This window comes from Somniosus microcephalus, chromosome 28 (assembly GCF_052327205.1).
Source record: "Somniosus microcephalus isolate GS21.2 chromosome 28, FLI_Smic_1.0, whole genome shotgun sequence".
Taxonomy (NCBI): Eukaryota; Metazoa; Chordata; class Chondrichthyes; order Squaliformes; family Somniosidae; genus Somniosus; species Somniosus microcephalus.
In genome coordinates this window covers 21,575,954-21,602,580 of record NC_141014.1, presented here as the reverse complement: position 1 = coordinate 21,602,580, position 26,627 = coordinate 21,575,954, and the positions used below count along the sequence as shown (strand labels likewise).

Here is a 26,627-nt window from a genome sequence, read left to right as displayed (position 1 = left end):
GTGACGATCCCAGGCAGCGGAGGCACTCAGGTTAAGACCTCCCTGTACATGGATGACGTCGCCGTCTTTTGCTCGGATCCGCTGTCGGTCCGCAGACTGCTGAGCATCTGCGACCAATTTGAACTGGCCTCGGGAGCGAAAGTAAATCGCAGCAAAAGCGAGGCCATGTTCTTTGGGAACTGGGCCGACCGATCCTTTGTCCCCTTCACCGTCAGGTCAGATTACCTGGAGGTGCTGGGAATATGGTTCGGAGCGGCTGGGGCATGCACAAAAAACTGGGAGGAGCGTATCTCCAAGGCACGCCAGAAACTGGGAATGTGGGAGCAGCGCTCCCTGTCGATCGTGGGAAAGAACCTGGTCATCAGGTGCGAAGTGCTGTCAGTGCTGCTGTACGTGGCGCAGGTGTGGCCCATACCCCGACCCTGCGCCGCCGCAGTCACCCGAGCCGTCTTCCACTTTATCTGGAGATCGAAAATGGACCGTGTCCGGAGGGACACGATGTACAAATCTCCAGAGAAAGGGGGAAAGAACGTACCAAACGTCGCCCTCATCCTGATGGCCACCTTTGTGTGCGGCTGCATCAAACTGTGCACGGACCCTCAGTACGCAAACACCAAGTGTCACTACGTGCTGAGGTTCTACCTGACCCCGGTGTTGCGAAGGATGGGTCTGGCGACGCTGCCGCGGAACGCTCCATCCAGTTGGACCGTGCCAGACCACCTGTCCTTCGTGGAAAAGTTTTTCACGGCAAACACCTTTGACCACAAAGCTGTCAAGCAGTGGTCAGCACGAAACGTCCTCGAGACCCTACGGGAAAAGGAGATGGTAGATCCTCTCGGATGGTTCCCTGAGCAGACTGTCGAAGTCATTTGGCAGAATGCCTCATCGCCAGAACTCACAAACAAGCACCAAGACGTAGCTTGGCTGGTGGTGAGAAGGGCCCTCCCCGTCAGATCCTTCATGCACTCCCGACGTCTCTGCTCCACCGCACGCTGTCCGCGAGGAGGCTGCGCTTGGGACGAGACCGTCATCCATCTCCTTCTGGAATGTGCCTTTGCACAGAAGGTCTGGAAAGAGATGCAGTGGTCTTTGTCGAGGTTCATCCCGAGCAGCTCGGTAACACAGGACTCTGTGCTCTACGGACTGTTCCCAGGGACGCACACCGAGACAAACATCAACTGCTGCTGGAAGATCATCAACTCGGTGAAAGACGCCCTTTGGTCTGCCCGAAACTTGCTGGTCTTCCAGAGCAAGGAGATGTCCACGACCGAGTGTTGCAGATTGGCACATTCCAAGGTCCGGGAGTACGTGCTGAGGGACGCACTAAAGGTTGGTGCCGCCGCCGCCAAGGCACGATGGGGAAGGGCCACAGTTTAAGGTCCTCCCGCCAGTGTACACTGAGGGGCTGAAACCAGTGGGAAACCCCCCCTCGGGCCGCATGACGTACAAGTGTGTTAATTGTAAAGCACTTGTAATCTGTGAATGTAAATAGAGTACCATGTACTGCATTCATGTGCATTATTAAGCCATATATAATACGGTTGGTGGATTGTAATGTAATGTATTTTGAGAAATGTTGGAATGCATCTCGGCCCCCCTTGGGCTGTATGACTGATAAAACATGTAATGAAAATGTACCTGTTTGTGTAAAGAGAGTACCATGTACTGCTTTCATCTGTAATATGATTTGTGGAGTGTATATTGTTATATATTGAAACATGTAATGATAAATGTAATGTAATTTGTAAATTGAGTGCCATGTGCTGAAGTTAATTTGCACTGTACCAGATGTGGACTGCATTGTCATGTACATGAACAAAGATTTTTATGAATAAAGCATATATATTGAAATTAAAAAAAAAAAAAATCTGTTCTTATCAGTTTAATATCTGATACGTCCCCTATCTGGGGACCAAATATTAAATTGATTTTTGGAACAGGGAGATGGAACAGGGGCTTGCTCCGTCCACTCCACGCATCGACCTGGTATTGCAGTGCTTCCGGGAGCGGTGCAGCTTCCCCTCTTTGGGGTGGGAAGTCGCAAAAGTCAAAAGCAGAAAAAGTTTTCGCACCACTTTCAGCCGTGCTGTCTTTCCGTTGTAGAGCCGCTCGGGCTCGCCCTTGTCGTGCCGCCGCCTTACTTTTCACCCGCTCGCTGGCCGGCCGCGCCGCAGGCTAAGCAGCCGCCTTCGGGGGTGTTTTTCGCTCTGCGTTTGCATGTCAAAATTGTGTTTTTCTTTCTTATTTGCATATGGGGACGTGCCCTGGATTTCAGGGCGGGGCCTCGCCACCTTTCCCGCTCTGCAGCTGACCTGGACCGTGCTGCACCCTGTTGGATTTCTGAGCCACTGCGCCCGCCCCCGTTGGAAAAGGAGGGGGGAGGGGACACCGCAAGCCCCGCCGGCGCGCTCCTGCGCGCCGCCCGGTTGGTTAATTGCTCGCAAAATGCAAATGCTTTCATGGCGTCATCTCCGCCGAAGGGAAGGGGGTGCCATACGGGCACGGCTTTTCGTCTGGCTTGCAAGTAAGTAAGCCCTGGCCGAAATTGCTCTCTTGCTGCAGGCCCGCCGTCGCACCTGCGCTCGGCCGACCGCGGCCAGATTGACGGAGAAGACAGAGGCCGAGGGACACTTGCGCGTCGGCGGGAGTTTACAGGCTATCGCTTCTCGGCCTTTTGGCTAAGATCAAGTGTAGTATCTGTTCTTATCAGTATCTGCTTGATTCTGATGCTAATTGATCTTGTGTCGCGATACTGGTGTTTCTGGTTTGGCTGCATTTTCATGCTGGCTTCGGCCTTGATCCAATCAGAGCAGAGCGATCTGCATAGATGGCGACTGAGGGAGCAGTGAGCGAGGAAACCCGAGAAAGGAGCTATCGGGAGGAGAAACCGAGGCCGCCGGAGGAGGAGCGATTGCGGGAGCCCGGAGTGGAGAGCGACCTGCAGCGCGAGGTGGCGGCCGACCATGCAGCGAGGTCGAGAGCCTGCAGCGGAGAGCGATCGGCAGGCGAGAGGGCGGCCAACGAAGGAGCGAGCTCGGGAGGCCGGGGCGGAGAACGATTGGCAGGCATGACGTCGGCCAATGAGGAAGCGAGCCCGGAAATCCAGGGCGGAGAGCGATTGGCAGGCGAGACGAGGGCCAAGCAAGCAGCAAGCTTGGCAGCCCGGGGCAGAGAGCGATTGGCAGGCGCGACGGCGGCCAATGGAACAGCGAGCTCGAGAGCCTGGAGTGACGGGCGACCTGCAAGCGAGATTGCAGCAAACCGAGGAGCGAGACAGGGAGTCCGGAACACTGTCCGAGTCACAGTGAAGAAGGTGGAGGGACAATCGCCCATCGACCGCTCCCTTTTTGTGAAGAGGATCTTGACCGGATGCTGCGGATTCCAAGTTGCGGATATCTTCGCTCTGCAGGATTTCCCCAGCAGTGGACATTTTGATGTGACGTTCAGGAACGTCGCGGCATGCCTGAAATTTCTGCAGGCAGTTAAGGAAAAGGGGAGTGAAACGCTGCTTTCAGTTATGACTGCCGAGCCTCTATTCACTCTCCCAACACAAAGAAACCGGGTGGTCACTGTACACATGTACAACCCGCACATCCCTGTGGTCGATGTGCTGACGTTCCTCGGCAGATACGTCGACAGTGTCGGGAACAGCGTTGACGTAAATGACCTGTTTGGGATCTGGACCAGCAAACGCCAGATCAAAGTAACCCTGAAAGTGGATGCCAAAGGAGCCATCCAGCACCTCCCCTCCAGCTTCGCCATCGGTGGAAGCCGGGGCTACATGGTGTACGCGGGACAACCCAGGGTGTGTCGAACCTGCGGGAGATCCGGGCACGTGGCGGCGACCTGCACTGTCACCATCTGTCGCAACTGCAAGCAGGAAGGCCACCAGACGAAGGATTGCAAGGAGAGCAAGTGCTGCAACTTGTGCGGGGAGACAGGCCATCTCTACAAGGCCTGCCCAAGGCGCAGCAGCAGCTATGCGCAGGCAATTAAAGGACCTGTCAACAAGGCCGCCTCAAAGGAGACCAGCACCGCTCCCACCGCAGAGGCCCTCACTGGAAACGACCAAACCCAGGCAACCAGCACTCAGCCTCCTCCCCAACAGCCAGAGACCATGGAAGAGGAGGCAGCTGGAGAACAACAACTGGGAGAATGGCAGGAGGTCAAACGAAAGAACAAGAAAAAAAGCCTCCCCCAAAGAGAGAGGCCGCCAAAGTCCAGGCCTGTGGAAAAAAGGCGGCACCCGCCCCAAACGGGCAACACCAGCAGCTGCTCATCTGATGAGGAAGGGCAAGAAAAGAACAGTCACCAACAACAAAAAAAGTGGCTGAGCGAAAAGAAACAAACAGGAGTGATCACCGTGCCCCAGAACACCGGTAGCAACGAAGGGCACAACGCAGCCCAGCTCCAGACCGCCGGGAGCGGCCAAGTTCCCGACGCTCCCCAGCTCCAGACCGCCGGGAGTGGCCAAGTGCCCGACGCTCCCCAGCTCCAGACCGCCGGGAGCGGCCAAGTGCCCGACGCTCCCCAGCTCCAGACCGCCGGGAGCGGCCAAGAGCCCGACGCTCCCCAGCTACAGACTGCCGGGAGCGGCCAAGTGCCCGACGTCCCCCAGCTCCAGACCGCCGGGGGCGGCCAAGAGCCCGACGCTCCCCAGCTCCAGACAACCGGGAGCAGCGGAGCGTCCACCATACCCCAGCTCCGGGAAACCGGGAGCAATGAAGCGACCGATGCACACCTGCTCCGGGAAACCGGGAGCCACGACACCACAGGCGACAGGCTGAGGGAAGAACCATCCACGAATGAGGAAGAAGACTTCTTCTCACCGCCGTCATCCCCCTGCCGGTACAGCAACCCCTCAAGAGACCAGGGCGAGTTCCTCAGCCCAGGGCAAGTACAGTTTTTCTCTGACACTGTGTGTATGCAGGTCCAGCCCCAAGGGATGGAAACAGCATAAAGGACTGCTTATTAAAATGGGACTTGAACTCTATTTAAAATTTAAAATGGGTTTAAAAATTGCAAGCATAAACGTGCGTAGCATCAAAAGCAGGACGCGATGTGTTTCCACCTTGGGGTACCTTGCCAAGGTCAAGGCCGACCTACTGTTCCTGCAGGAGTGCGGCCTACCGCACTTCAGCAACTACAGGCAGTGGTCGCGATGGTGGCCCCACGGCCAATCGATCTGGTCAGGAGGCAACGATTGCCGTGCCTCCGGCCTGGGTATTCTGCTGCGGGGAGGTGACTTCACCATCACCGAAGTTAAGGAGGTGGTGGGTGGCCGCCTCCTCGTAGCAGACGTACTGTACAAGAACGCCCCGCTCAGGCTGATCAATGTGTACGCCCCGGCTCTCAAGAAGGAGCGGCTGGCCGTCTTCCAGCAGCTACCGCTGCTGCTGGCGACGTCCAGGCCGGTTATTCTGGGCGGTGACTTCAACTGCATCATCGATGCGGCTGGGCGATCCGGCAGAGCCGACAGCAAACTGGACGCCACGTCCAGACTCCTGATGGAAGCGGTAGAAGACGCCAAGCTGCACGACATCTTCAGCAACCCTGCAGATGGAGCGCCGCGCAGATACACCTGGTCCAGGCCAGACGGGTCTGTCCATTCCAGGATAGACTTCCTGTTTGTGTCCCAAGCTCTCTCGGTCAGATCCACCGACATCAAGCCGGTGTTCTTCTCTGACCACTGCCTCTTACTAGCCGACTGTCACCCACAGGAAGACCAGAAAGTAGGCAGAGGGATATGGAAGCTGAACGTGAAACTGTTGACCCCAGAAAACATTGAGGAACTCAAAAGGGATTACAAAGGTTGGAGAACCATGAAACCCCTCTTTGATTCCCCGGCGCACTGGTGGGAAACGATCAAGACGAACATCAAGAGGTTCTTCATCCTCAAAGGTGTTCAGAAGGCGAGAGAGGGACAGAGGGAAATGTCCCGACTCCAGAAAAGCATGCAGAATCTGCTCCTGCTGCAGTCGATGGGAGTCAATGTCGGGGAGGAACTCCAAGAGGTGAAGGGCCAGCAAGCCTCGCTCTATGCCTCAGAGTCCTCCAAGATCATCTTCCGCTCCAGAGTCCGCTCCGTGGAGCAGGACGAGACGTGCTCGCGTTTCTTCTTCCAAAAGGTACACAGAGGGAGCTCTGTGATCCACAGCCTGAAGGAGGAAGACGGCTCTGTGACGTCCTCGCAGCCTGACATGCGAAGGATCAGCAAATCCTTTTATGCCGGGCTGTACGACGCGAAGCCCACAGACAGCGCGGCCTCCCAGTCTTTCCTGTCGTCTATCTCGGAGGTGCTAGACGACAGCAAGCGGGAGAGTCTGGATCACCCGCTAACTCTGGACGAGCTGACAAAGGCCGTCCAGTCCTTCGAGACGAGTAAAACTCCCGGAAGCGACGGCCTACCGGTCGAGTTGTATTCGGCTCTGTGGGACTGGATGGGCCCAGACCTGCTGGAAGTGTACGGGGGTATGCTTCTGGCTGGCAGCATGTCAGAATCGATGAGGAAAGGCATCATCACCCTCATCTACAAGCAGAAAGGGGAGAGGGAAGAAATCAGAAACTGGCGGCCCATTTCGCTGCTTAATGTGGACTACAAGATTCTGTCCAAGGTCATCGCCAACAGGGTCAAGTCTGCTCTGGAGCTGGTGATCCACCCGGATCAGACCTGTGCCGTACCCGGCAGGAAGATCTCTGATAGCCTCGCGCTACTCAGGGATACGATCGCCTACGTGCGGGACAGGGGGGTGCACACCTGCTTAATCAGCTTGGACCAGGAGAAGGCTTTCGACAGAATATCGCACACGTACATGATGGACGTGCTCTCCAAAATGGGGTTTGGGGAGGGAATCTGCAATTGGATCCAACTGCTCTACACAGACATCAGTAGCGCAGTCCTAATCAACGGGTGGGAATCAGAAAGCTTCCCGATCAAATCTGGAGTCAGGCAGGGCTGTCCTCTCTCCTCCGTCTTGTTCGTGTGTTGTATCGAACCCTTTGCCCAATCCATCAGAAGGGATTCGAGCATTGGAGGGGTGACGATCCCAGGCAGCGGAGGCACTCAGGTTAAGACCTCCCTGTACATGGATGACGTCGCCGTCTTTTGCTCGGATCCGCTGTCGGTCCGCAGACTGCTGAGCATCTGCGACCAATTTGAACTGGCCTCGGGAGCGAAAGTAAATCGCAGCAAAAGCGAGGCCATGTTCTTTGGGAACTGGGCCGACCGATCCTTTGTCCCCTTCACCGTCAGGTCAGATTACCTGAAGGTGCTGGGAATATGGTTCGGAGCGGCTGGGGCATGCACAAAAAACTGGGAGGAGCGTATCTCCAAGGCACGCCAGAAACTGGGAATGTGGGAGCAGCGCTCCCTGTCGATCGTGGGAAAGAACCTGGTCATCAGGTGCGAAGTGCTGTCAGTGCTGCTGTACGTGGCGCAGGTGTGGCCCATACCCCGACCCTGCGCCGCCGCAGTCACCCGAGCCGTCTTCCACTTTATCTGGAGATCGAAAATGGACCGTGTCCGGAGGGACACGATGTACAAATCTCCAGAGAAAGGGGGAAAGAACGTACCAAACGTCGCCCTCATCCTGATGGCCACCTTTGTGTGCGGCTGCATCAAACTGTGCACGGACCCTCAGTACGCAAACACCAAGTGTCACTACGTGCTGAGGTTCTACCTGACCCCGGTGTTGCGAAGGATGGGTCTGGCGACGCTGCCGCGGAACGCTCCATCCAGTTGGACCGTGCCAGACCACCTGTCCTTCGTGGAAAAGTTTTTCACGGCAAACACCTTTGACCACAAAGCTGTCAAGCAGTGGTCAGCACGAAACGTCCTCGAGACCCTACGGGAAAAGGAGATGGTAGATCCTCTCGGATGGTTCCCTGAGCAGACTGTCAAAGTCATTTGGCAGAATGCCTCATCGCCAGAACTCACAAACAAGCACCAAGACGTAGCTTGGCTGGTGGTGAGAAGGGCCCTCCCCGTCAGATCCTTCATGCACTCCCGACGTCTCTGCTCCACCGCACGCTGTCCGCGAGGAGGCTGCGCATGGGACGAGACCGTCATCCATCTCCTTCTGGAATGTGCCTTTGCACAGAAGGTCTGGAAAGAGATGCAGTGGTCTTTGTCGAGGTTCATCCCGAGAAGCTCGGTAACACAGGACTCTGTGCTCTACGGACTGTTCCCAGGGACGCACACCGAGACAAACATCAACTGCTGCTGGAAGATCATCAACTCGGTGAAAGACGCCCTTTGGTCTGCCCGAAACTTGTTGGTCTTCCAGAGCAAGGAAATGTCCACGACCGAGTGTTGCAGATTGGCACATTCCAAGGTCCGGGAGTACGTGCTGAGGGACGCACTAAAGGTTGGTGCCGTCGCCGCCAAGGCACGATGGGGAATGGCCACAGTTTAAGGCCCTCCCGCCAGTGTACACTGAGGGGCTGGAACCAGTGGAAACCCCCCCCTCGGGCCGCATGATGTACAAGTGTGTTAATTGTAAAGCACTTGTAATCTGTGAATGTAAATAGAGTACCATGTACTGCATTCATGTGCATTATTAAGCCATATATAATACGGTTGGTGGATTGTAATGAAATGTATTTTGAGAAATGTTGGAATGCATCTCGGCCCCCCTTGGGCTGTATGACTGATAAAACATGTAATGAAAATGTACCTGTTTGTGTAAAGAGAGTACCATGTACTGCTTTCATCTGTAATATGATTTGTGGAGTGTATATTGTTATATATTGAAACATGCTTTGATATATGTAATGATAAATGTAATGTAATTTGTAAATTGAGTGCCATGTGCTGAAGTTAATTTGCACTGTACCAGATGTGGACTGCATTGTCATGTACATGAACAAAGATTTTTATGAATAAAGCATATATATTGAAATAAAAAAAAAAAAAAAAAAAAAAAATCTGTTCTTATCAGTTTAATATCTGATACGTCCCCTATCTGGGGACCAAATATTAAATTGATTTTTGGAACAGGGAGATGGAACAGGGGCTTGCTCCGTCCACTCCACGCATCGACCTGGTATTGCAGTGCTTCCGGGAGCGGTGCAGCTTCCCCTCTTTGGGGTGGGAAGTCGCAAAAGTCAAAAGCAGAAAAAGTTTTCGCACCACTTTCAGCCGTGCTGTCTTTCCTTTGTAGAGCCGCTCGGGCTCGCCCTTGTCGTGCCGCCGCCTTACTTTTCACCCGCTCGCTGGCCGGCCGCGCCGCAGGCTAAGCAGCCGCCTTCGGGGGTGTTTTTCGCTCTGCGTTTGCATGTCAAAATTGTGTTTTTCTTTCTTATTTGCATATGGGGACGTGCCCTGGATTTCAGGGCGGGGCCTCGCCACCTTTCCCGCTCTGCAGCTGACCTGGACCGTGCTGCACCCTGTTGGATTTCTGAGCCACTGCGCCCGCCCCCGTTGGAAAAGGAGGGGGGAGGGGACACCGCAAGCCCCGCCGGCGCGCTCCTGCGCGCCGCCCGGTTGGTTAATTGCTCGCAAAATGCAAATGCTTTCATGGCGTCATCTCCGCCGAAGGGAAGGGGGTGCCATACGGGCACGGCTTTTCGTCTGGCTTGCAAGTAAGTAAGCCCTGGCCGAAATTGCTCTCTTGCTGCAGGCCCGCCGTCGCACCTGCGCTCGGCCGACCGCGGCCAGATTGACGGAGAAGACAGAGGCCGAGGGACACTTGCGCGTCGGCGGGAGTTTACAGGCTATCGCTTCTCGGCCTTTTGGCTAAGATCAAGTGTAGTATCTGTTCTTATCAGTTTAATATCTGATACGTCCCCTATCTGGGGACCAAATATTAAATTGATTTTTGGAACAGGGAGATGGAACAGGGGCTTGCTCCGTCCACTCCACGCATCGACCTGGTATTGCAGTGCTTCCGGGAGCGGTGCAGCTTCCCCTCTTTGGGGTGGGAAGTCGCAAAAGTCAAAAGCAGAAAAAGTTTTCGCACCACTTTCAGCCGTGCTGTCTTTCCTTTGTAGAGCCGCTCGGGCTCGCCCTTGTCGTGCCGCCGCCTTACTTTTCACCCGCTCGCTGGCCGGCCGCGCCGCAGGCTAAGCAGCCGCCTTCGGGGGTGTTTTTCGCTCTGCGTTTGCATGTCAAAATTGTGTTTTTCTTTCTTATTTGCATATGGGGACGTGCCCTGGATTTCAGGGCGGGGCCTCGCCACCTTTCCCGCTCTGCAGCTGACCTGGACCGTGCTGCACCCTGTTGGATTTCTGAGCCACTGCGCCCGCCCCCGTTGGAAAAGGAGGGGGGAGGGGACACCGCAAGCCCCGCCGGCGCGCTCCTGCGCGCCGCCCGGTTGGTTAATTGCTCGCAAAATGCAAATGCTTTCATGGCGTCATCTCCGCCGAAGGGAAGGGGGTGCCATACGGGCACGGCTTTTCGTCTGGCTTGCAAGTAAGTAAGCCCTGGCCGAAATTGCTCTCTTGCTGCAGGCCCGCCGTCGCACCTGCGCTCGGCCGACCGCGGCCAGATTGACGGAGAAGACAGAGGCCGAGGGACACTTGCGCGTCGGCGGGAGTTTACAGGCTATCGCTTCTCGGCCTTTTGGCTAAGATCAAGTGTAGTATCTGTTCTTATCAGTTTAATATCTGATACGTCCCCTATCTGGGGACCAAATATTAAATTGATTTTTGGAACAGGGAGATGGAACAGGGGCTTGCTCCGTCCACTCCACGCATCGACCTGGTATTGCAGTGCTTCCGGGAGCGGTGCAGCTTCCCCTCTTTGGGGTGGGAAGTCGCAAAAGTCAAAAGCAGAAAAAGTTTTCGCACCACTTTCAGCCGTGCTGTCTTTCCGTTGTAGAGCCGCTCGGGCTCGCCCTTGTCGTGCCGCCGCCTTACTTTTCACCCGCTCGCTGGCCGGCCGCGCCGCAGGCTAAGCAGCCGCCTTCGGGGGTGTTTTTCGCTCTGCGTTTGCATGTCAAAATTGTGTTTTTCTTTCTTATTTGCATATGGGGACGTGCCCTGGATTTCAGGGCGGGGCCTCGCCACCTTTCCCGCTCTGCAGCTGACCTGGACCGTGCTGCACCCTGTTGGATTTCTGAGCCACTGCGCCCGCCCCCGTTGGAAAAGGAGGGGGGAGGGGACACCGCAAGCCCCGCCGGCGCGCTCCTGCGCGCCGCCCGGTTGGTTAATTGCTCGCAAAATGCAAATGCTTTCATGGCGTCATCTCCGCCGAAGGGAAGGGGGTGCCATACGGGCACGGCTTTTCGTCTGGCTTGCAAGTAAGTAAGCCCTGGCCGAAATTGCTCTCTTGCTGCAGGCCCGCCGTCGCACCTGCGCTCGGCCGACCGCGGCCAGATTGACGGAGAAGACAGAGGCCGAGGGACACTTGCGCGTCGGCGGGAGTTTACAGGCTATCGCTTCTCGGCCTTTTGGCTAAGATCAAGTGTAGTATCTGTTCTTATCAGTTTAATATCTGATACGTCCCCTATCTGGGGACCAAATATTAAATTGATTTTTGGAACAGGGAGATGGAACAGGGGCTTGCTCCGTCCACTCCACGCATCGACCTGGTATTGCAGTGCTTCCGGGAGCGGTGCAGCTTCCCCTCTTTGGGGTGGGAAGTCGCAAAAGTCAAAAGCAGAAAAAGTTTTCGCACCACTTTCAGCCGTGCTGTCTTTCCGTTGTAGAGCCGCTCGGGCTCGCCCTTGTCGTGCCGCCGCCTTACTTTTCACCCGCTCGCTGGCCGGCCGCGCCGCAGGCTAAGCAGCCGCCTTCGGGGGTGTTTTTCGCTCTGCGTTTGCATGTCAAAATTGTGTTTTTCTTTCTTATTTGCATATGGGGACGTGCCCTGGATTTCAGGGCGGGGCCTCGCCACCTTTCCCGCTCTGCAGCTGACCTGGACCGTGCTGCACCCTGTTGGATTTCTGAGCCACTGCGCCCGCCCCCGTTGGAAAAGGAGGGGGGAGGGGACACCGCAAGCCCCGCCGGCGCGCTCCTGCGCGCCGCCCGGTTGGTTAATTGCTCGCAAAATGCAAATGCTTTCATGGCGTCATCTCCGCCGAAGGGAAGGGGGTGCCATACGGGCACGGCTTTTCGTCTGGCTTGCAAGTAAGTAAGCCCTGGCCGAAATTGCTCTCTTGCTGCAGGCCCGCCGTCGCACCTGCGCTCGGCCGACCGCGGCCAGATTGACGGAGAAGACAGAGGCCGAGGGACACTTGCGCGTCGGCGGGAGTTTACAGGCTATCGCTTCTCGGCCTTTTGGCTAAGATCAAGTGTAGTATCTGTTCTTATCAGTTTAATATCTGATACGTCCCCTATCTGGGGACCAAATATTAAATTGATTTTTGGAACAGGGAGATGGAACAGGGGCTTGCTCCGTCCACTCCACGCATCGACCTGGTATTGCAGTGCTTCCGGGAGCGGTGCAGCTTCCCCTCTTTGGGGTGGGAAGTCGCAAAAGTCAAAAGCAGAAAAAGTTTTCGCACCACTTTCAGCCGTGCTGTCTTTCCTTTGTAGAGCCGCTCGGGCTCGCCCTTGTCGTGCCGCCGCCTTACTTTTCACCCGCTCGCTGGCCGGCCGCGCCGCAGGCTAAGCAGCCGCCTTCGGGGGTGTTTTTCGCTCTGCGTTTGCATGTCAAAATTGTGTTTTTCTTTCTTATTTGCATATGGGGACGTGCCCTGGATTTCAGGGCGGGGCCTCGCCACCTTTCCCGCTCTGCAGCTGACCTGGACCGTGCTGCACCCTGTTGGATTTCTGAGCCACTGCGCCCGCCCCCGTTGGAAAAGGAGGGGGGAGGGGACACCGCAAGCCCCGCCGGCGCGCTCCTGCGCGCCGCCCGGTTGGTTAATTGCTCGCAAAATGCAAATGCTTTCATGGCGTCATCTCCGCCGAAGGGAAGGGGGTGCCATACGGGCACGGCTTTTCGTCTGGCTTGCAAGTAAGTAAGCCCTGGCCGAAATTGCTCTCTTGCTGCAGGCCCGCCGTCGCACCTGCGCTCGGCCGACCGCGGCCAGATTGACGGAGAAGACAGAGGCCGAGGGACACTTGCGCGTCGGCGGGAGTTTACAGGCTATCGCTTCTCGGCCTTTTGGCTAAGATCAAGTGTAGTATCTGTTCTTATCAGTTTAATATCTGATACGTCCCCTATCTGGGGACCAAATATTAAATTGATTTTTGGAACAGGGAGATGGAACAGGGGCTTGCTCCGTCCACTCCACGCATCGACCTGGTATTGCAGTGCTTCCGGGAGCGGTGCAGCTTCCCCTCTTTGGGGTGGGAAGTCGCAAAAGTCAAAAGCAGAAAAAGTTTTCGCACCACTTTCAGCCGTGCTGTCTTTCCGTTGTAGAGCCGCTCGGGCTCGCCCTTGTCGTGCCGCCGCCTTACTTTTCACCCGCTCGCTGGCCGGCCGCGCCGCAGGCTAAGCAGCCGCCTTCGGGGGTGTTTTTCGCTCTGCGTTTGCATGTCAAAATTGTGTTTTTCTTTCTTATTTGCATATGGGGACGTGCCCTGGATTTCAGGGCGGGGCCTCGCCACCTTTCCCGCTCTGCAGCTGACCTGGACCGTGCTGCACCCTGTTGGATTTCTGAGCCACTGCGCCCGCCCCCGTTGGAAAAGGAGGGGGGAGGGGACACCGCAAGCCCCGCCGGCGCGCTCCTGCGCGCCGCCCGGTTGGTTAATTGCTCGCAAAATGCAAATGCTTTCATGGCGTCATCTCCGCCGAAGGGAAGGGGGTGCCATACGGGCACGGCTTTTCGTCTGGCTTGCAAGTAAGTAAGCCCTGGCCGAAATTGCTCTCTTGCTGCAGGCCCGCCGTCGCACCTGCGCTCGGCCGACCGCGGCCAGATTGACGGAGAAGACAGAGGCCGAGGGACACTTGCGCGTCGGCGGGAGTTTACAGGCTATCGCTTCTCGGCCTTTTGGCTAAGATCAAGTGTAGTATCTGTTCTTATCAGTTTAATATCTGATACGTCCCCTATCTGGGGACCAAATATTAAATTGATTTTTGGAACAGGGAGATGGAACAGGGGCTTGCTCCGTCCACTCCACGCATCGACCTGGTATTGCAGTGCTTCCGGGAGCGGTGCAGCTTCCCCTCTTTGGGGTGGGAAGTCGCAAAAGTCAAAAGCAGAAAAAGTTTTCGCACCACTTTCAGCCGTGCTGTCTTTCCGTTGTAGAGCCGCTCGGGCTCGCCCTTGTCGTGCCGCCGCCTTACTTTTCACCCGCTCGCTGGCCGGCCGCGCCGCAGGCTAAGCAGCCGCCTTCGGGGGTGTTTTTCGCTCTGCGTTTGCATGTCAAAATTGTGTTTTTCTTTCTTATTTGCATATGGGGACGTGCCCTGGATTTCAGGGCGGGGCCTCGCCACCTTTCCCGCTCTGCAGCTGACCTGGACCGTGCTGCACCCTGTTGGATTTCTGAGCCACTGCGCCCGCCCCCGTTGGAAAAGGAGGGGGGAGGGGACACCGCAAGCCCCGCCGGCGCGCTCCTGCGCGCCGCCCGGTTGGTTAATTGCTCGCAAAATGCAAATGCTTTCATGGCGTCATCTCCGCCGAAGGGAAGGGGGTGCCATACGGGCACGGCTTTTCGTCTGGCTTGCAAGTAAGTAAGCCCTGGCCGAAATTGCTCTCTTGCTGCAGGCCCGCCGTCGCACCTGCGCTCGGCCGACCGCGGCCAGATTGACGGAGAAGACAGAGGCCGAGGGACACTTGCGCGTCGGCGGGAGTTTACAGGCTATCGCTTCTCGGCCTTTTGGCTAAGATCAAGTGTAGTATCTGTTCTTATCAGTTTAATATCTGATACGTCCCCTATCTGGGGACCAAATATTAAATTGATTTTTGGAACAGGGAGATGGAACAGGGGCTTGCTCCGTCCACTCCACGCATCGACCTGGTATTGCAGTGCTTCCGGGAGCGGTGCAGCTTCCCCTCTTTGGGGTGGGAAGTCGCAAAAGTCAAAAGCAGAAAAAGTTTTCGCACCACTTTCAGCCGTGCTGTCTTTCCGTTGTAGAGCCGCTCGGGCTCGCCCTTGTCGTGCCGCCGCCTTACTTTTCACCCGCTCGCTGGCCGGCCGCGCCGCAGGCTAAGCAGCCGCCTTCGGGGGTGTTTTTCGCTCTGCGTTTGCATGTCAAAATTGTGTTTTTCTTTCTTATTTGCATATGGGGACGTGCCCTGGATTTCAGGGCGGGGCCTCGCCACCTTTCCCGCTCTGCAGCTGACCTGGACCGTGCTGCACCCTGTTGGATTTCTGAGCCACTGCGCCCGCCCCCGTTGGAAAAGGAGGGGGGAGGGGACACCGCAAGCCCCGCCGGCGCGCTCCTGCGCGCCGCCCGGTTGGTTAATTGCTCGCAAAATGCAAATGCTTTCATGGCGTCATCTCCGCCGAAGGGAAGGGGGTGCCATACGGGCACGGCTTTTCGTCTGGCTTGCAAGTAAGTAAGCCCTGGCCGAAATTGCTCTCTTGCTGCAGGCCCGCCGTCGCACCTGCGCTCGGCCGACCGCGGCCAGATTGACGGAGAAGACAGAGGCCGAGGGACACTTGCGCGTCGGCGGGAGTTTACAGGCTATCGCTTCTCGGCCTTTTGGCTAAGATCAAGTGTAGTATCTGTTCTTATCAGTTTAATATCTGATACGTCCCCTATCTGGGGACCAAATATTAAATTGATTTTTGGAACAGGGAGATGGAACAGGGGCTTGCTCCGTCCACTCCACGCATCGACCTGGTATTGCAGTGCTTCCGGGAGCGGTGCAGCTTCCCCTCTTTGGGGTGGGAAGTCGCAAAAGTCAAAAGCAGAAAAAGTTTTCGCACCACTTTCAGCCGTGCTGTCTTTCCGTTGTAGAGCCGCTCGGGCTCGCCCTTGTCGTGCCGCCGCCTTACTTTTCACCCGCTCGCTGGCCGGCCGCGCCGCAGGCTAAGCAGCCGCCTTCGGGGGTGTTTTTCGCTCTGCGTTTGCATGTCAAAATTGTGTTTTTCTTTCTTATTTGCATATGGGGACGTGCCCTGGATTTCAGGGCGGGGCCTCGCCACCTTTCCCGCTCTGCAGCTGACCTGGACCGTGCTGCACCCTGTTGGATTTCTGAGCCACTGCGCCCGCCCCCGTTGGAAAAGGAGGGGGGAGGGGACACCGCAAGCCCCGCCGGCGCGCTCCTGCGCGCCGCCCGGTTGGTTAATTGCTCGCAAAATGCAAATGCTTTCATGGCGTCATCTCCGCCGAAGGGAAGGGGGTGCCATACGGGCACGGCTTTTCGTCTGGCTTGCAAGTAAGTAAGCCCTGGCCGAAATTGCTCTCTTGCTGCAGGCCCGCCGTCGCACCTGCGCTCGGCCGACCGCGGCCAGATTGACGGAGAAGACAGAGGCCGAGGGACACTTGCGCGTCGGCGGGAGTTTACAGGCTATCGCTTCTCGGCCTTTTGGCTAAGATCAAGTGTAGTATCTGTTCTTATCAGTATCTGCTTGATTCTGATGCAAATTGACCTTGTGTCGCGATACTGGTGTTTCTGGTTTGGCTGCATTTTCATGCTGGCTTCGGCCTTGATCCAATCAGAGCAGAGCGATCTGCATAGATGGCGACTGAGGGAGCAGTGAGCGAGGAAACCCGAGAAAGGAGCTATCGGGAGCAGAAACCGAGGCCGCTGGAGGAGGAGCGATTGCGGGAGCCCGGAGTGGAGAGCGACCTGCAGCGCGAGGTGGCGGCCGACCATGCAGCGAGGTCGAGAGCCTGCAGCGGAGAGCGATCGGCAGGCGAGAGGGCGGCCAACGAAGGAGCGAGCTCGGGAGGCCGGGGCAGAGAGCGATTGGCAGGCATGACGTCGGCCAATGAGGAAGCGAGCCCGGGACTCCAGGGCGGAGAGCGATTGGCAGGCGAGACGAGGGCCAAGCAAGCAGCAAGCTTGGCAGCCCGGGGCAGAGAGCGATTGGCAGGCGCGACGGCGGCCAATGGAACAGCGAGCTCGAGAGCCTGGAGTGACGGGCGACCTGCAAGCGAGATTGCAGCAAACCGAGGAGCGAGACAGGGAGTCCGGAACACTGTCCGAGTCACAGTGAAGAAGGTGGAGGGACAATCGCCCATCGACCGCTCCCTTTTTGTGAAGAGGATCTTGACCGGATGCTGCGGTTTCCAAGTTGCGGATATCTTCGCTCTGCAGGATTTCCCCAGCAGTGGACATTTTGATGTGACGTTCAGGAACGTCGCGGCATGCCTGAAATTTCTGCAGGCAGTTAAGGAAAAGGGGAGTGAAACGCTGCTTTCAGTTATGACTGCCGAGCCTCTATTCACTCTCCCAACACAAAGAAACCGGTTGGTCACTGTACACATGTACAACCCGCACATCCCTGTGGTCGATGTGCTGACGTTCCTCGGCAGATACGTCGACAGTGTCGGGAACAGCGTTGACGTAAATGACCTGTTTGGGATCTGGACCAGCAAACGCCAGATCAAAGTAACCCTGAAAGTGGATGCCAAAGGAGCCATCCAGCACCTCCCCTCCAGCTTCGCCATCGGTGGAAGCCGGGGCTACATGGTGTACGCGGGACAACCCAGGGTGTGTCGAACCTGCGGGAGATCCGGGCACGTGGCGGCGACCTGCACTGTCACCATCTGTCGCAACTGCAAGCAGGAAGGCCACCAGACGAAGGATTGCAAGGAGAGCAAGTGCTGCAACTTGTGCGGGGAGACAGGCCATCTCTACAAGGCCTGCCCAAGGCGCAGCAGCAGCTATGCGCAGGCAATTAAAGGACCTGTCAACAAGGCCGCCTCAAAGGAGACCAGCACCGCTCCCACCGCAGAGGCCCTCACTGGAAACGACCAAACCCAGGCAACCAGCACTCAGCCTCCTCCCCAACAGCCAGAGACCATGGAAGAGGAGGCAGCTGGAGAACAACAACTGGGAGAATGGCAGGAGGTCAAACGAAAGAACAAGAAAAAAAGCCTCCCCCAAAGAGAGAGGCCGCCAAAGTCCAGGCCTGTGGAAAAAAGGCGGCACCCGCCCCAAACGGGCAACACCAGCAGCTGCTCATCTGATGAGGAAGGGCAAGAAAAGAACAGTCACCAACAACAAAAAAAGTGGCTGAGCGAAAAGAAACAAACAGGAGTGATCACCGTGCCCCAGAACACCGGTAGCAATGAAGGGCACAATGCAGCCCAGCTCCAGACCGCCGGGAGCGGCCAAGTTCCCGACGCTCCCCAGCTCCAGACCGCCGGGAGTGGCCAAGTGCCCGACGCTCCCCAGCTCCAGACCGCCGGGAGCGGCCAAGTGCCCGACGCTCCCCAGCTCCAGACCGCCGGGAGCGGCCAAGAGCCCGACGCTCCCCAGCTACAGACTGCCGGGAGCGGCCAAGTGCCCGACGTCCCCCAGCTCCAGACCGCCGGGGGCGGCCAAGTGCCCGACGCTCCCCAGCTCCAGACAACCGGGAGCAGCGGAGCGTCCACCATACCCCAGCTCCGGGAAACCGGGAGCAATGAAGCGACCGATGCACACCTGCTCCGGGAAACCGGGAGCCACGACACCACAGGCGACAGGCTGAGGGAAGAACCATCCACGAATGAGGAAGAAGACTTCTTCTCACCGCCGTCATCCCCCTGCCGGTACAGCAACCCCTCAAGAGACCAGGGCGAGTTCCTCAGCCCAGGGCAAGTACAGTTTTTCTCTAACACTGTGTGTATGCAGGTCCAGCCCCAAGGGATGGAAACAGCATAAAGGACTGCTTATTAAAATGGGACTTGAACTCTATTTAAAATTTAAAATGGGTTTAAAAATTGCAAGCATAAACGTGCGTAGCATCAAAAGCACGACGCGATGTGTTTCCACCTTGGGGTACCTTGCCAAGGTCAAGGCCGACCTATTGTTCCTGCAGGAGTGCGGCCTACCGCACTTCAGCAACTACAGGCAGTGGTCGCGATGGTGGCCCCACGACCAATCGATCTGGTCAGGAGGCAACGATTGCCGTGCCTCCGGCCTGGGTATTCTGCTGCGGGGAGGTGACTTCACCATCACCGAAGTTAAGGAGGTGGTGGGTGGCCGCCTCCTCGTAGCAGACGTACTGTACAAGAACGCCCCGCTCAGGCTGATCAATGTGTACGCCCCGGCTCTCAAGAACGAGCGGCTGGCCGTCTTCCAGCAGCTACCGCTGCTGCTGGCGACGTCCAGGCCGGTTATTCTGGGCGGTGACTTCAACTGCATCATCGATGCGGCTGGGCGATCCGGCAGAGCCGACAGCAAACTGGACGCCACGTCCAGACTCCTGATGGAAGCGGTAAAAGACGCCAAGCTGCACGACATCTTCAGCAACCCTGCAGATGGAGCGCCGCGCAGATACACCTGGTCCAGGCCAGACGGGTCTGTCCGTTCCAGGATAGACTTCCTGTTTGTGTCCCAAGCTCTCTCGGTCAGATCCACCGACGTCAAGCCGGTGTTCTTCTCTGACCACTGCCTCTTACTAGCCGACTGTCACCCACAGGAAGACCAGAAAGTAGGCAGAGGGATATGGAAGCTGAACGTGAAACTGTTGACCCCAGAAAACATTGAGGAACTCAAAAGGGATTACAAAGGTTGGAGAACCGTGAAACCCCTCTTTGATTCCCCGGCGCACTGGTGGGAAACGATCAAGACGAACATCAAGAGGTTCTTCATCCTCAAAGGTGTTCAGAAGGCGAGAGAGGGACAGAGGGAAATGTCCCGACTCCAGAAAAGCATGCAGAATCTGCTCCTGCTGCAGTCGATGGGAGTCAATGTCAGGGAGGAACTCCAAGAGGTGAAGGGCCAGCAAGCCTCGCTCTATGCCTCAGAGTCCTCCAAGATCATCTTCCGCTCCAGAGTCCGCTCCGTGGAGCAGGACGAGACGTGCTCGCGTTTCTTCTTCCAAAAGGTACACAGAGAGAGCTCTGTGATCCACAGCCTGAAGGAGGAAGACGGCTCTGTGACGTCCTCGCAGCCTGACATGCGAAGGATCAGCAAATCCTTTTATGCCGGGCTGTACGACGCGAAGCCCACAGACAGCGCGGCCTCCCAGTCTTTCCTGTCGTCTATCTCGGAGGTGCTAGACGACAGCAAGCGGGAGAGTCTGGATCACCCGCTAACTCTGGACGAGCTGACAAAGGCCGTCCTGTCCTTCGAGACGAGTAAAACTCCCGGAAGCGACGGCCTACCGGCCGAGTTGTATTCGGCTCTGTGGGACTGGATGGGCCCAGACCTGCTGGAAGTGTACGGGGGTATGCTTCTGGCTGGCAGCATGTCAGAATCGATGAGGAAAGGCATCATCACCCTCATCTACAAGCAGAAGGGGGAGAGGGAAGAAATCAGAAACTGGCGGCCCATTTCACTGCTTAATGTGGACTACAAGATTCTGTCCAAGGTCATCGCCAACAGGGTCAAGTCTGCTCTGGAGCTGGTGATCCACCCGGATCAGACCTGTGCCGTACCCGGCAGGAAGATCTCTGATAGCCTCGCGCTACTCAGGGATACGATCGCCTACGTGCGGGACAGGGGGGTGCACACCTGCTTAATCAGCTTGGACCAGGAGAAGGCTTTCGACAGAATATCGCACACGTACATGATGGACGTGCTCTCCAAAATGGGGTTTGGGGAGGGAATCTGCAATTGGATCCAACTGCTCTACACAGACATCAGTAGCGCAGTCCTAATCAACGGGTGGGAATCAGAAAGCTTCCCGATCAAATCTGGAGTCAGGCAGGGCTGTCCTCTCTCCTCCGTCTTGTTCGTGTGTTGTATCGAACCCTTTGCCCAATCCATCAGAAGGGATTCGAGCATTGGAGGGGTGACGATCCCAGGCAGCGGAGGCACTCAGGTTAAGACCTCCCTGTACATGGATGACGTCGCCGTCTTTTGCTCGGATCCGCTGTCGGTCCGCAGACTGCTGAGCATCTGCGACCAATTTGAACTGGCCTCGGGAGCGAAAGTAAATCGCAGCAAAAGCGAGGCCATGTTCTTTGGGAACTGGGCCGACCGATCCTTTGTCCCCTTCACCGTCAGGTCAGATTACCTGGAGGTGCTGGGAATATGGTTCGGAGCGGCTGGGGCATGCACAAAAAACTGGGAGGAGCGTATCTCCAAGGCACGCCAGAAACTGGGAATGTGGGAGCAGCGCTCCCTGTCGATCGTGGGAAAGAACCTGGTCATCAGGTGCGAAGTGCTGTCAGTGCTGCTGTACGTGGCGCAGGTGTGGCCCATACCCCGACCCTGCGCCGCCGCAGTCACCCGAGCCGTCTTCCACTTTATCTGGAGATCGAAAATGGACCGTGTCCGGAGGGACACGATGTACAAATCTCCAGAGAAAGGGGGAAAGAACGTACCAAACGTCGCCCTCATCCTGATGGCCACCTTTGTGTGCGGCTGCATCAAACTGTGCACGGACCCTCAGTACGCAAACACCAAGTGTCACTACGTGCTGAGGTTCTACCTGACCCCGGTGTTGCGAAGGATGGGTCTGGCGACGCTGCCGCGGAACGCTCCATCCAGTTGGACCGTGCCAGACCACCTGTCCTTCGTGGAAAAGTTTTTCACGGCAAACACCTTTGACCACAAAGCTGTCAAGCAGTGGTCAGCACGAAACGTCCTCGAGACCCTACGGGAAAAGGAGATGGTAGATCCTCTCGGATGGTTCCCTGAGCAGACTGTCGAAGTCATTTGGCAGAATGCCTCATCGCCAGAACTCACAAACAAGCACCAAGACGTAGCTTGGCTGGTGGTGAGAAGGGCCCTCCCCGTCAGATCCTTCATGCACTCCCGACGTCTCTGCTCCACCGCACGCTGTCCGCGAGGAGGCTGCGCTTGGGACGAGACCGTCATCCATCTCCTTCTGGAATGTGCCTTTGCACAGAAGGTCTGGAAAGAGATGCAGTGGTCTTTGTCGAGGTTCATCCCGAGCAGCTCGGTAACACAGGACTCTGTGCTCTACGGACTGTTCCCAGGGACGCACACCGAGACAAACATCAACTGCTGCTGGAAGATCATCAACTCGGTGAAAGACGCCCTTTGGTCTGCCCGAAACTTGCTGGTCTTCCAGAGCAAGGAGATGTCCACGACCGAGTGTTGCAGATTGGCACATTCCAAGGTCCGGGAGTACGTGCTGAGGGACGCACTAAAGGTTGGTGCCGCCGCCGCCAAGGCACGATGGGGAAGGGCCACAGTTTAAGGTCCTCCCGCCAGTGTACACTGAGGGGCTGAAACCAGTGGGAAACCCCCCCTCGGGCCGCATGACGTACAAGTGTGTTAATTGTAAAGCACTTGTAATCTGTGAATGTAAATAGAGTACCATGTACTGCATTCATGTGCATTATTAAGCCATATATAATACGGTTGGTGGATTGTAATGTAATGTATTTTGAGAAATGTTGGAATGCATCTCGGCCCCCCTTGGGCTGTATGACTGATAAAACATGTAATGAAAATGTACCTGTTTGTGTAAAGAGAGTACCATGTACTGCTTTCATCTGTAATATGATTTGTGGAGTGTATATTGTTATATATTGAAACATGTAATGATAAATGTAATGTAATTTGTAAATTGAGTGCCATGTGCTGAAGTTAATTTGCACTGTACCAGATGTGGACTGCATTGTCATGTACATGAACAAAGATTTTTATGAATAAAGCATATATATTGAAATTAAAAAAAAAAAAAATCTGTTCTTATCAGTTTAATATCTGATACGTCCCCTATCTGGGGACCAAATATTAAATTGATTTTTGGAACAGGGAGATGGAACAGGGGCTTGCTCCGTCCACTCCACGCATCGACCTGGTATTGCAGTGCTTCCGGGAGCGGTGCAGCTTCCCCTCTTTGGGGTGGGAAGTCGCAAAAGTCAAAAGCAGAAAAAGTTTTCGCACCACTTTCAGCCGTGCTGTCTTTCCGTTGTAGAGCCGCTCGGGCTCGCCCTTGTCGTGCCGCCGCCTTACTTTTCACCCGCTCGCTGGCCGGCCGCGCCGCAGGCTAAGCAGCCGCCTTCGGGGGTGTTTTTCGCTCTGCGTTTGCATGTCAAAATTGTGTTTTTCTTTCTTATTTGCATATGGGGACGTGCCCTGGATTTCAGGGCGGGGCCTCGCCACCTTTCCCGCTCTGCAGCTGACCTGGACCGTGCTGCACCCTGTTGGATTTCTGAGCCACTGCGCCCGCCCCCGTTGGAAAAGGAGGGGGGAGGGGACACCGCAAGCCCCGCCGGCGCGCTCCTGCGCGCCGCCCGGTTGGTTAATTGCTCGCAAAATGCAAATGCTTTCATGGCGTCATCTCCGCCGAAGGGAAGGGGGTGCCATACGGGCACGGCTTTTCGTCTGGCTTGCAAGTAAGTAAGCCCTGGCCGAAATTGCTCTCTTGCTGCAGGCCCGCCGTCGCACCTGCGCTCGGCCGACCGCGGCCAGATTGACGGAGAAGACAGAGGCCGAGGGACACTTGCGCGTCGGCGGGAGTTTACAGGCTATCGCTTCTCGGCCTTTTGGCTAAGATCAAGTGTAGTATCTGTTCTTATCAGTATCTGCTTGATTCTGATGCTAATTGATCTTGTGTCGCGATACTGGTGTTTCTGGTTTGGCTGCATTTTCATGCTGGCTTCGGCCTTGATCCAATCAGAGCAGAGCGATCTGCATAGATGGCGACTGAGGGAGCAGTGAGCGAGGAAACCCGAGAAAGGAGCTATCGGGAGGAGAAACCGAGGCCGCCGGAGGAGGAGCGATTGCGGGAGCCCGGAGTGGAGAGCGACCTGCAGCGCGAGGTGGCGGCCGACCATGCAGCGAGGTCGAGAGCCTGCAGCGGAGAGCGATCGGCAGGCGAGAGGGCGGCCAACGAAGGAGCGAGCTCGGGAGGCCGGGGCGGAGAACGATTGGCAGGCATGACGTCGGCCAATGAGGAAGCGAGCCCGGAAATCCAGGGCGGAGAGCGATTGGCAGGCGAGACGAGGGCCAAGCAAGCAGCAAGCTTGGCAGCCCGGGGCAGAGAGCGATTGGCAGGCGCGACGGCGGCCAATGGAACAGCGAGCTCGAGAGCCTGGAGTGACGGGCGACCTGCAAGCGAGATTGCAGCAAACCGAGGAGCGAGACAGGGAGTCCGGAACACTGTCCGAGTCACAGTGAAGAAGGTGGAGGGACAATCGCCCATCGACCGCTCCCTTTTTGTGAAGAGGATCTTGACCGGATGCTGCGGATTCCAAGTTGCGGATATCTTCGCTCTGCAGGATTTCCCCAGCAGTGGACATTTTGATGTGACGTTCAGGAACGTCGCGGCATGCCTGAAATTTCTGCAGGCAGTTAAGGAAAAGGGGAGTGAAACGCTGCTTTCAGTTATGACTGCCGAGCCTCTATTCACTCTCCCAACACAAAGAAACCGGGTGGTCACTGTACACATGTACAACCCGCACATCCCTGTGGTCGATGTGCTGACGTTCCTCGGCAGATACGTCGACAGTGTCGGGAACAGCGTTGACGTAAATGACCTGTTTGGGATCTGGACCAGCAAACGCCAGATCAAAGTAACCCTGAAAGTGGATGCCAAAGGAGCCATCCAGCACCTCCCCTCCAGCTTCGCCATCGGTGGAAGCCGGGGCTACATGGTGTACGCGGGACAACCCAGGGTGTGTCGAACCTGCGGGAGATCCGGGCACGTGGCGGCGACCTGCACTGTCACCATCTGTCGCAACTGCAAGCAGGAAGGCCACCAGACGAAGGATTGCAAGGAGAGCAAGTGCTGCAACTTGTGCGGGGAGACAGGCCATCTCTACAAGGCCTGCCCAAGGCGCAGCAGCAGCTATGCGCAGGCAATTAAAGGACCTGTCAACAAGGCCGCCTCAAAGGAGACCAGCACCGCTCCCACCGCAGAGGCCCTCACTGGAAACGACCAAACCCAGGCAACCAGCACTCAGCCTCCTCCCCAACAGCCAGAGACCATGGAAGAGGAGGCAGCTGGAGAACAACAACTGGGAGAATGGCAGGAGGTCAAACGAAAGAACAAGAAAAAAAGCCTCCCCCAAAGAGAGAGGCCGCCAAAGTCCAGGCCTGTGGAAAAAAGGCGGCACCCGCCCCAAACGGGCAACACCAGCAGCTGCTCATCTGATGAGGAAGGGCAAGAAAAGAACAGTCACCAACAACAAAAAAAGTGGCTGAGCGAAAAGAAACAAACAGGAGTGATCACCGTGCCCCAGAACACCGGTAGCAACGAAGGGCACAACGCAGCCCAGCTCCAGACCGCCGGGAGCGGCCAAGTTCCCGACGCTCCCCAGCTCCAGACCGCCGGGAGTGGCCAAGTGCCCGACGCTCCCCAGCTCCAGACCGCCGGGAGCGGCCAAGTGCCCGACGCTCCCCAGCTCCAGACCGCCGGGAGCGGCCAAGAGCCCGACGCTCCCCAGCTACAGACTGCCGGGAGCGGCCAAGTGCCCGACGTCCCCCAGCTCCAGACCGCCGGGGGCGGCCAAGAGCCCGACGCTCCCCAGCTCCAGACAACCGGGAGCAGCGGAGCGTCCACCATACCCCAGCTCCGGGAAACCGGGAGCAATGAAGCGACCGATGCACACCTGCTCCGGGAAACCGGGAGCCACGACACCACAGGCGACAGGCTGAGGGAAGAACCATCCACGAATGAGGAAGAAGACTTCTTCTCACCGCCGTCATCCCCCTGCCGGTACAGCAACCCCTCAAGAGACCAGGGCGAGTTCCTCAGCCCAGGGCAAGTACAGTTTTTCTCTGACACTGTGTGTATGCAGGTCCAGCCCCAAGGGATGGAAACAGCATAAAGGACTGCTTATTAAAATGGGACTTGAACTCTATTTAAAATTTAAAATGGGTTTAAAAATTGCAAGCATAAACGTGCGTAGCATCAAAAGCAGGACGCGATGTGTTTCCACCTTGGGGTACCTTGCCAAGGTCAAGGCCGACCTACTGTTCCTGCAGGAGTGCGGCCTACCGCACTTCAGCAACTACAGGCAGTGGTCGCGATGGTGGCCCCACGGCCAATCGATCTGGTCAGGAGGCAACGATTGCCGTGCCTCCGGCCTGGGTATTCTGCTGCGGGGAGGTGACTTCACCATCACCGAAGTTAAGGAGGTGGTGGGTGGCCGCCTCCTCGTAGCAGACGTACTGTACAAGAACGCCCCGCTCAGGCTGATCAATGTGTACGCCCCGGCTCTCAAGAAGGAGCGGCTGGCCGTCTTCCAGCAGCTACCGCTGCTGCTGGCGACGTCCAGGCCGGTTATTCTGGGCGGTGACTTCAACTGCATCATCGATGCGGCTGGGCGATCCGGCAGAGCCGACAGCAAACTGGACGCCACGTCCAGACTCCTGATGGAAGCGGTAGAAGACGCCAAGCTGCACGACATCTTCAGCAACCCTGCAGATGGAGCGCCGCGCAGATACACCTGGTCCAGGCCAGACGGGTCTGTCCATTCCAGGATAGACTTCCTGTTTGTGTCCCAAGCTCTCTCGGTCAGATCCACCGACATCAAGCCGGTGTTCTTCTCTGACCACTGCCTCTTACTAGCCGACTGTCACCCACAGGAAGACCAGAAAGTAGGCAGAGGGATATGGAAGCTGAACGTGAAACTGTTGACCCCAGAAAACATTGAGGAACTCAAAAGGGATTACAAAGGTTGGAGAACCATGAAACCCCTCTTTGATTCCCCGGCGCACTGGTGGGAAACGATCAAGACGAACATCAAGAGGTTCTTCATCCTCAAA

The 26,627-nt window shown here is 56.7% G+C and overlaps 3 protein-coding genes, 8 non-coding genes and 7 pseudogenes across 11 annotated transcripts; all 18 read left to right on the top strand.

Moving 5' to 3' along the window:
• The first annotated feature begins 48 nt into the window (after positions 1 to 48).
• LOC147099272 (uncharacterized) lies at positions 49 to 1,377 on the top strand. The gene has a single exon (XM_085969298.1). It carries the CDS (start codon positions 49 to 51, stop codon positions 1,375 to 1,377), a length of 1,329 nt encoding a protein of 442 aa, XP_085825424.1.
• A 463-nt stretch (positions 1,378 to 1,840) lies between these two features.
• LOC147099271 (U2 spliceosomal RNA) lies at positions 1,841 to 2,020 on the top strand (annotated as a pseudogene).
• A 638-nt stretch (positions 2,021 to 2,658) lies between these two features.
• On the top strand, positions 2,659 to 2,781 carry LOC147099270 (U2 spliceosomal RNA; annotated as a pseudogene).
• A 4,361-nt stretch (positions 2,782 to 7,142) lies between these two features.
• On the top strand, positions 7,143 to 8,352 carry LOC147099269 (uncharacterized; annotated as a pseudogene).
• Positions 8,353 to 8,866: 514 nt separating this feature from the next.
• Positions 8,867 to 9,078, top strand: LOC147099268 (U2 spliceosomal RNA; annotated as a pseudogene).
• Positions 9,079 to 9,716: 638 nt separating this feature from the next.
• On the top strand, positions 9,717 to 9,907 carry LOC147099267 (U2 spliceosomal RNA). Its single transcript, XR_015073991.1, has one exon. It is a non-coding gene; the product is annotated as a U2 spliceosomal RNA (small nuclear RNA).
• Positions 9,908 to 10,545: 638 nt separating this feature from the next.
• On the top strand, positions 10,546 to 10,736 carry LOC147099266 (U2 spliceosomal RNA). Its single transcript, XR_015073990.1, has one exon. It is a non-coding gene; the product is annotated as a U2 spliceosomal RNA (small nuclear RNA).
• A 638-nt stretch (positions 10,737 to 11,374) lies between these two features.
• Positions 11,375 to 11,565, top strand: LOC147099265 (U2 spliceosomal RNA). Its single transcript, XR_015073989.1, has one exon. It is a non-coding gene; the product is annotated as a U2 spliceosomal RNA (small nuclear RNA).
• A 638-nt stretch (positions 11,566 to 12,203) lies between these two features.
• LOC147099264 (U2 spliceosomal RNA) lies at positions 12,204 to 12,394 on the top strand. Its single transcript, XR_015073988.1, has one exon. It is a non-coding gene; the product is annotated as a U2 spliceosomal RNA (small nuclear RNA).
• A 638-nt stretch (positions 12,395 to 13,032) lies between these two features.
• On the top strand, positions 13,033 to 13,223 carry LOC147099263 (U2 spliceosomal RNA). The gene has a single exon (XR_015073987.1). It is a non-coding gene; the product is annotated as a U2 spliceosomal RNA (small nuclear RNA).
• Positions 13,224 to 13,861: 638 nt separating this feature from the next.
• On the top strand, positions 13,862 to 14,052 carry LOC147099262 (U2 spliceosomal RNA). The gene has a single exon (XR_015073986.1). It is a non-coding gene; the product is annotated as a U2 spliceosomal RNA (small nuclear RNA).
• Positions 14,053 to 14,690: 638 nt separating this feature from the next.
• LOC147099261 (U2 spliceosomal RNA) lies at positions 14,691 to 14,881 on the top strand. The gene has a single exon (XR_015073984.1). It is a non-coding gene; the product is annotated as a U2 spliceosomal RNA (small nuclear RNA).
• A 638-nt stretch (positions 14,882 to 15,519) lies between these two features.
• On the top strand, positions 15,520 to 15,710 carry LOC147099260 (U2 spliceosomal RNA). The gene has a single exon (XR_015073983.1). It is a non-coding gene; the product is annotated as a U2 spliceosomal RNA (small nuclear RNA).
• Positions 15,711 to 16,348: 638 nt separating this feature from the next.
• Positions 16,349 to 16,495, top strand: LOC147099259 (U2 spliceosomal RNA; annotated as a pseudogene).
• A 715-nt stretch (positions 16,496 to 17,210) lies between these two features.
• Positions 17,211 to 19,121, top strand: LOC147099258 (uncharacterized). The gene is made up of 2 exons (XM_085969193.1): positions 17,211 to 18,069; positions 19,048 to 19,121. Exons 1-2 carry the CDS (start codon positions 17,268 to 17,270, stop codon positions 19,119 to 19,121), a joined length of 876 nt encoding a protein of 291 aa, XP_085825319.1. The 5' UTR covers positions 17,211 to 17,267.
• A 1,654-nt stretch (positions 19,122 to 20,775) lies between these two features.
• Positions 20,776 to 22,104, top strand: LOC147099257 (uncharacterized). The gene has a single exon (XM_085969297.1). It carries the CDS (start codon positions 20,776 to 20,778, stop codon positions 22,102 to 22,104), a length of 1,329 nt encoding a protein of 442 aa, XP_085825423.1.
• A 463-nt stretch (positions 22,105 to 22,567) lies between these two features.
• LOC147099256 (U2 spliceosomal RNA) lies at positions 22,568 to 22,747 on the top strand (annotated as a pseudogene).
• A 638-nt stretch (positions 22,748 to 23,385) lies between these two features.
• LOC147099255 (U2 spliceosomal RNA) lies at positions 23,386 to 23,508 on the top strand (annotated as a pseudogene).
• The last annotated feature ends 3,119 nt before the right edge of the window (positions 23,509 to 26,627 follow it).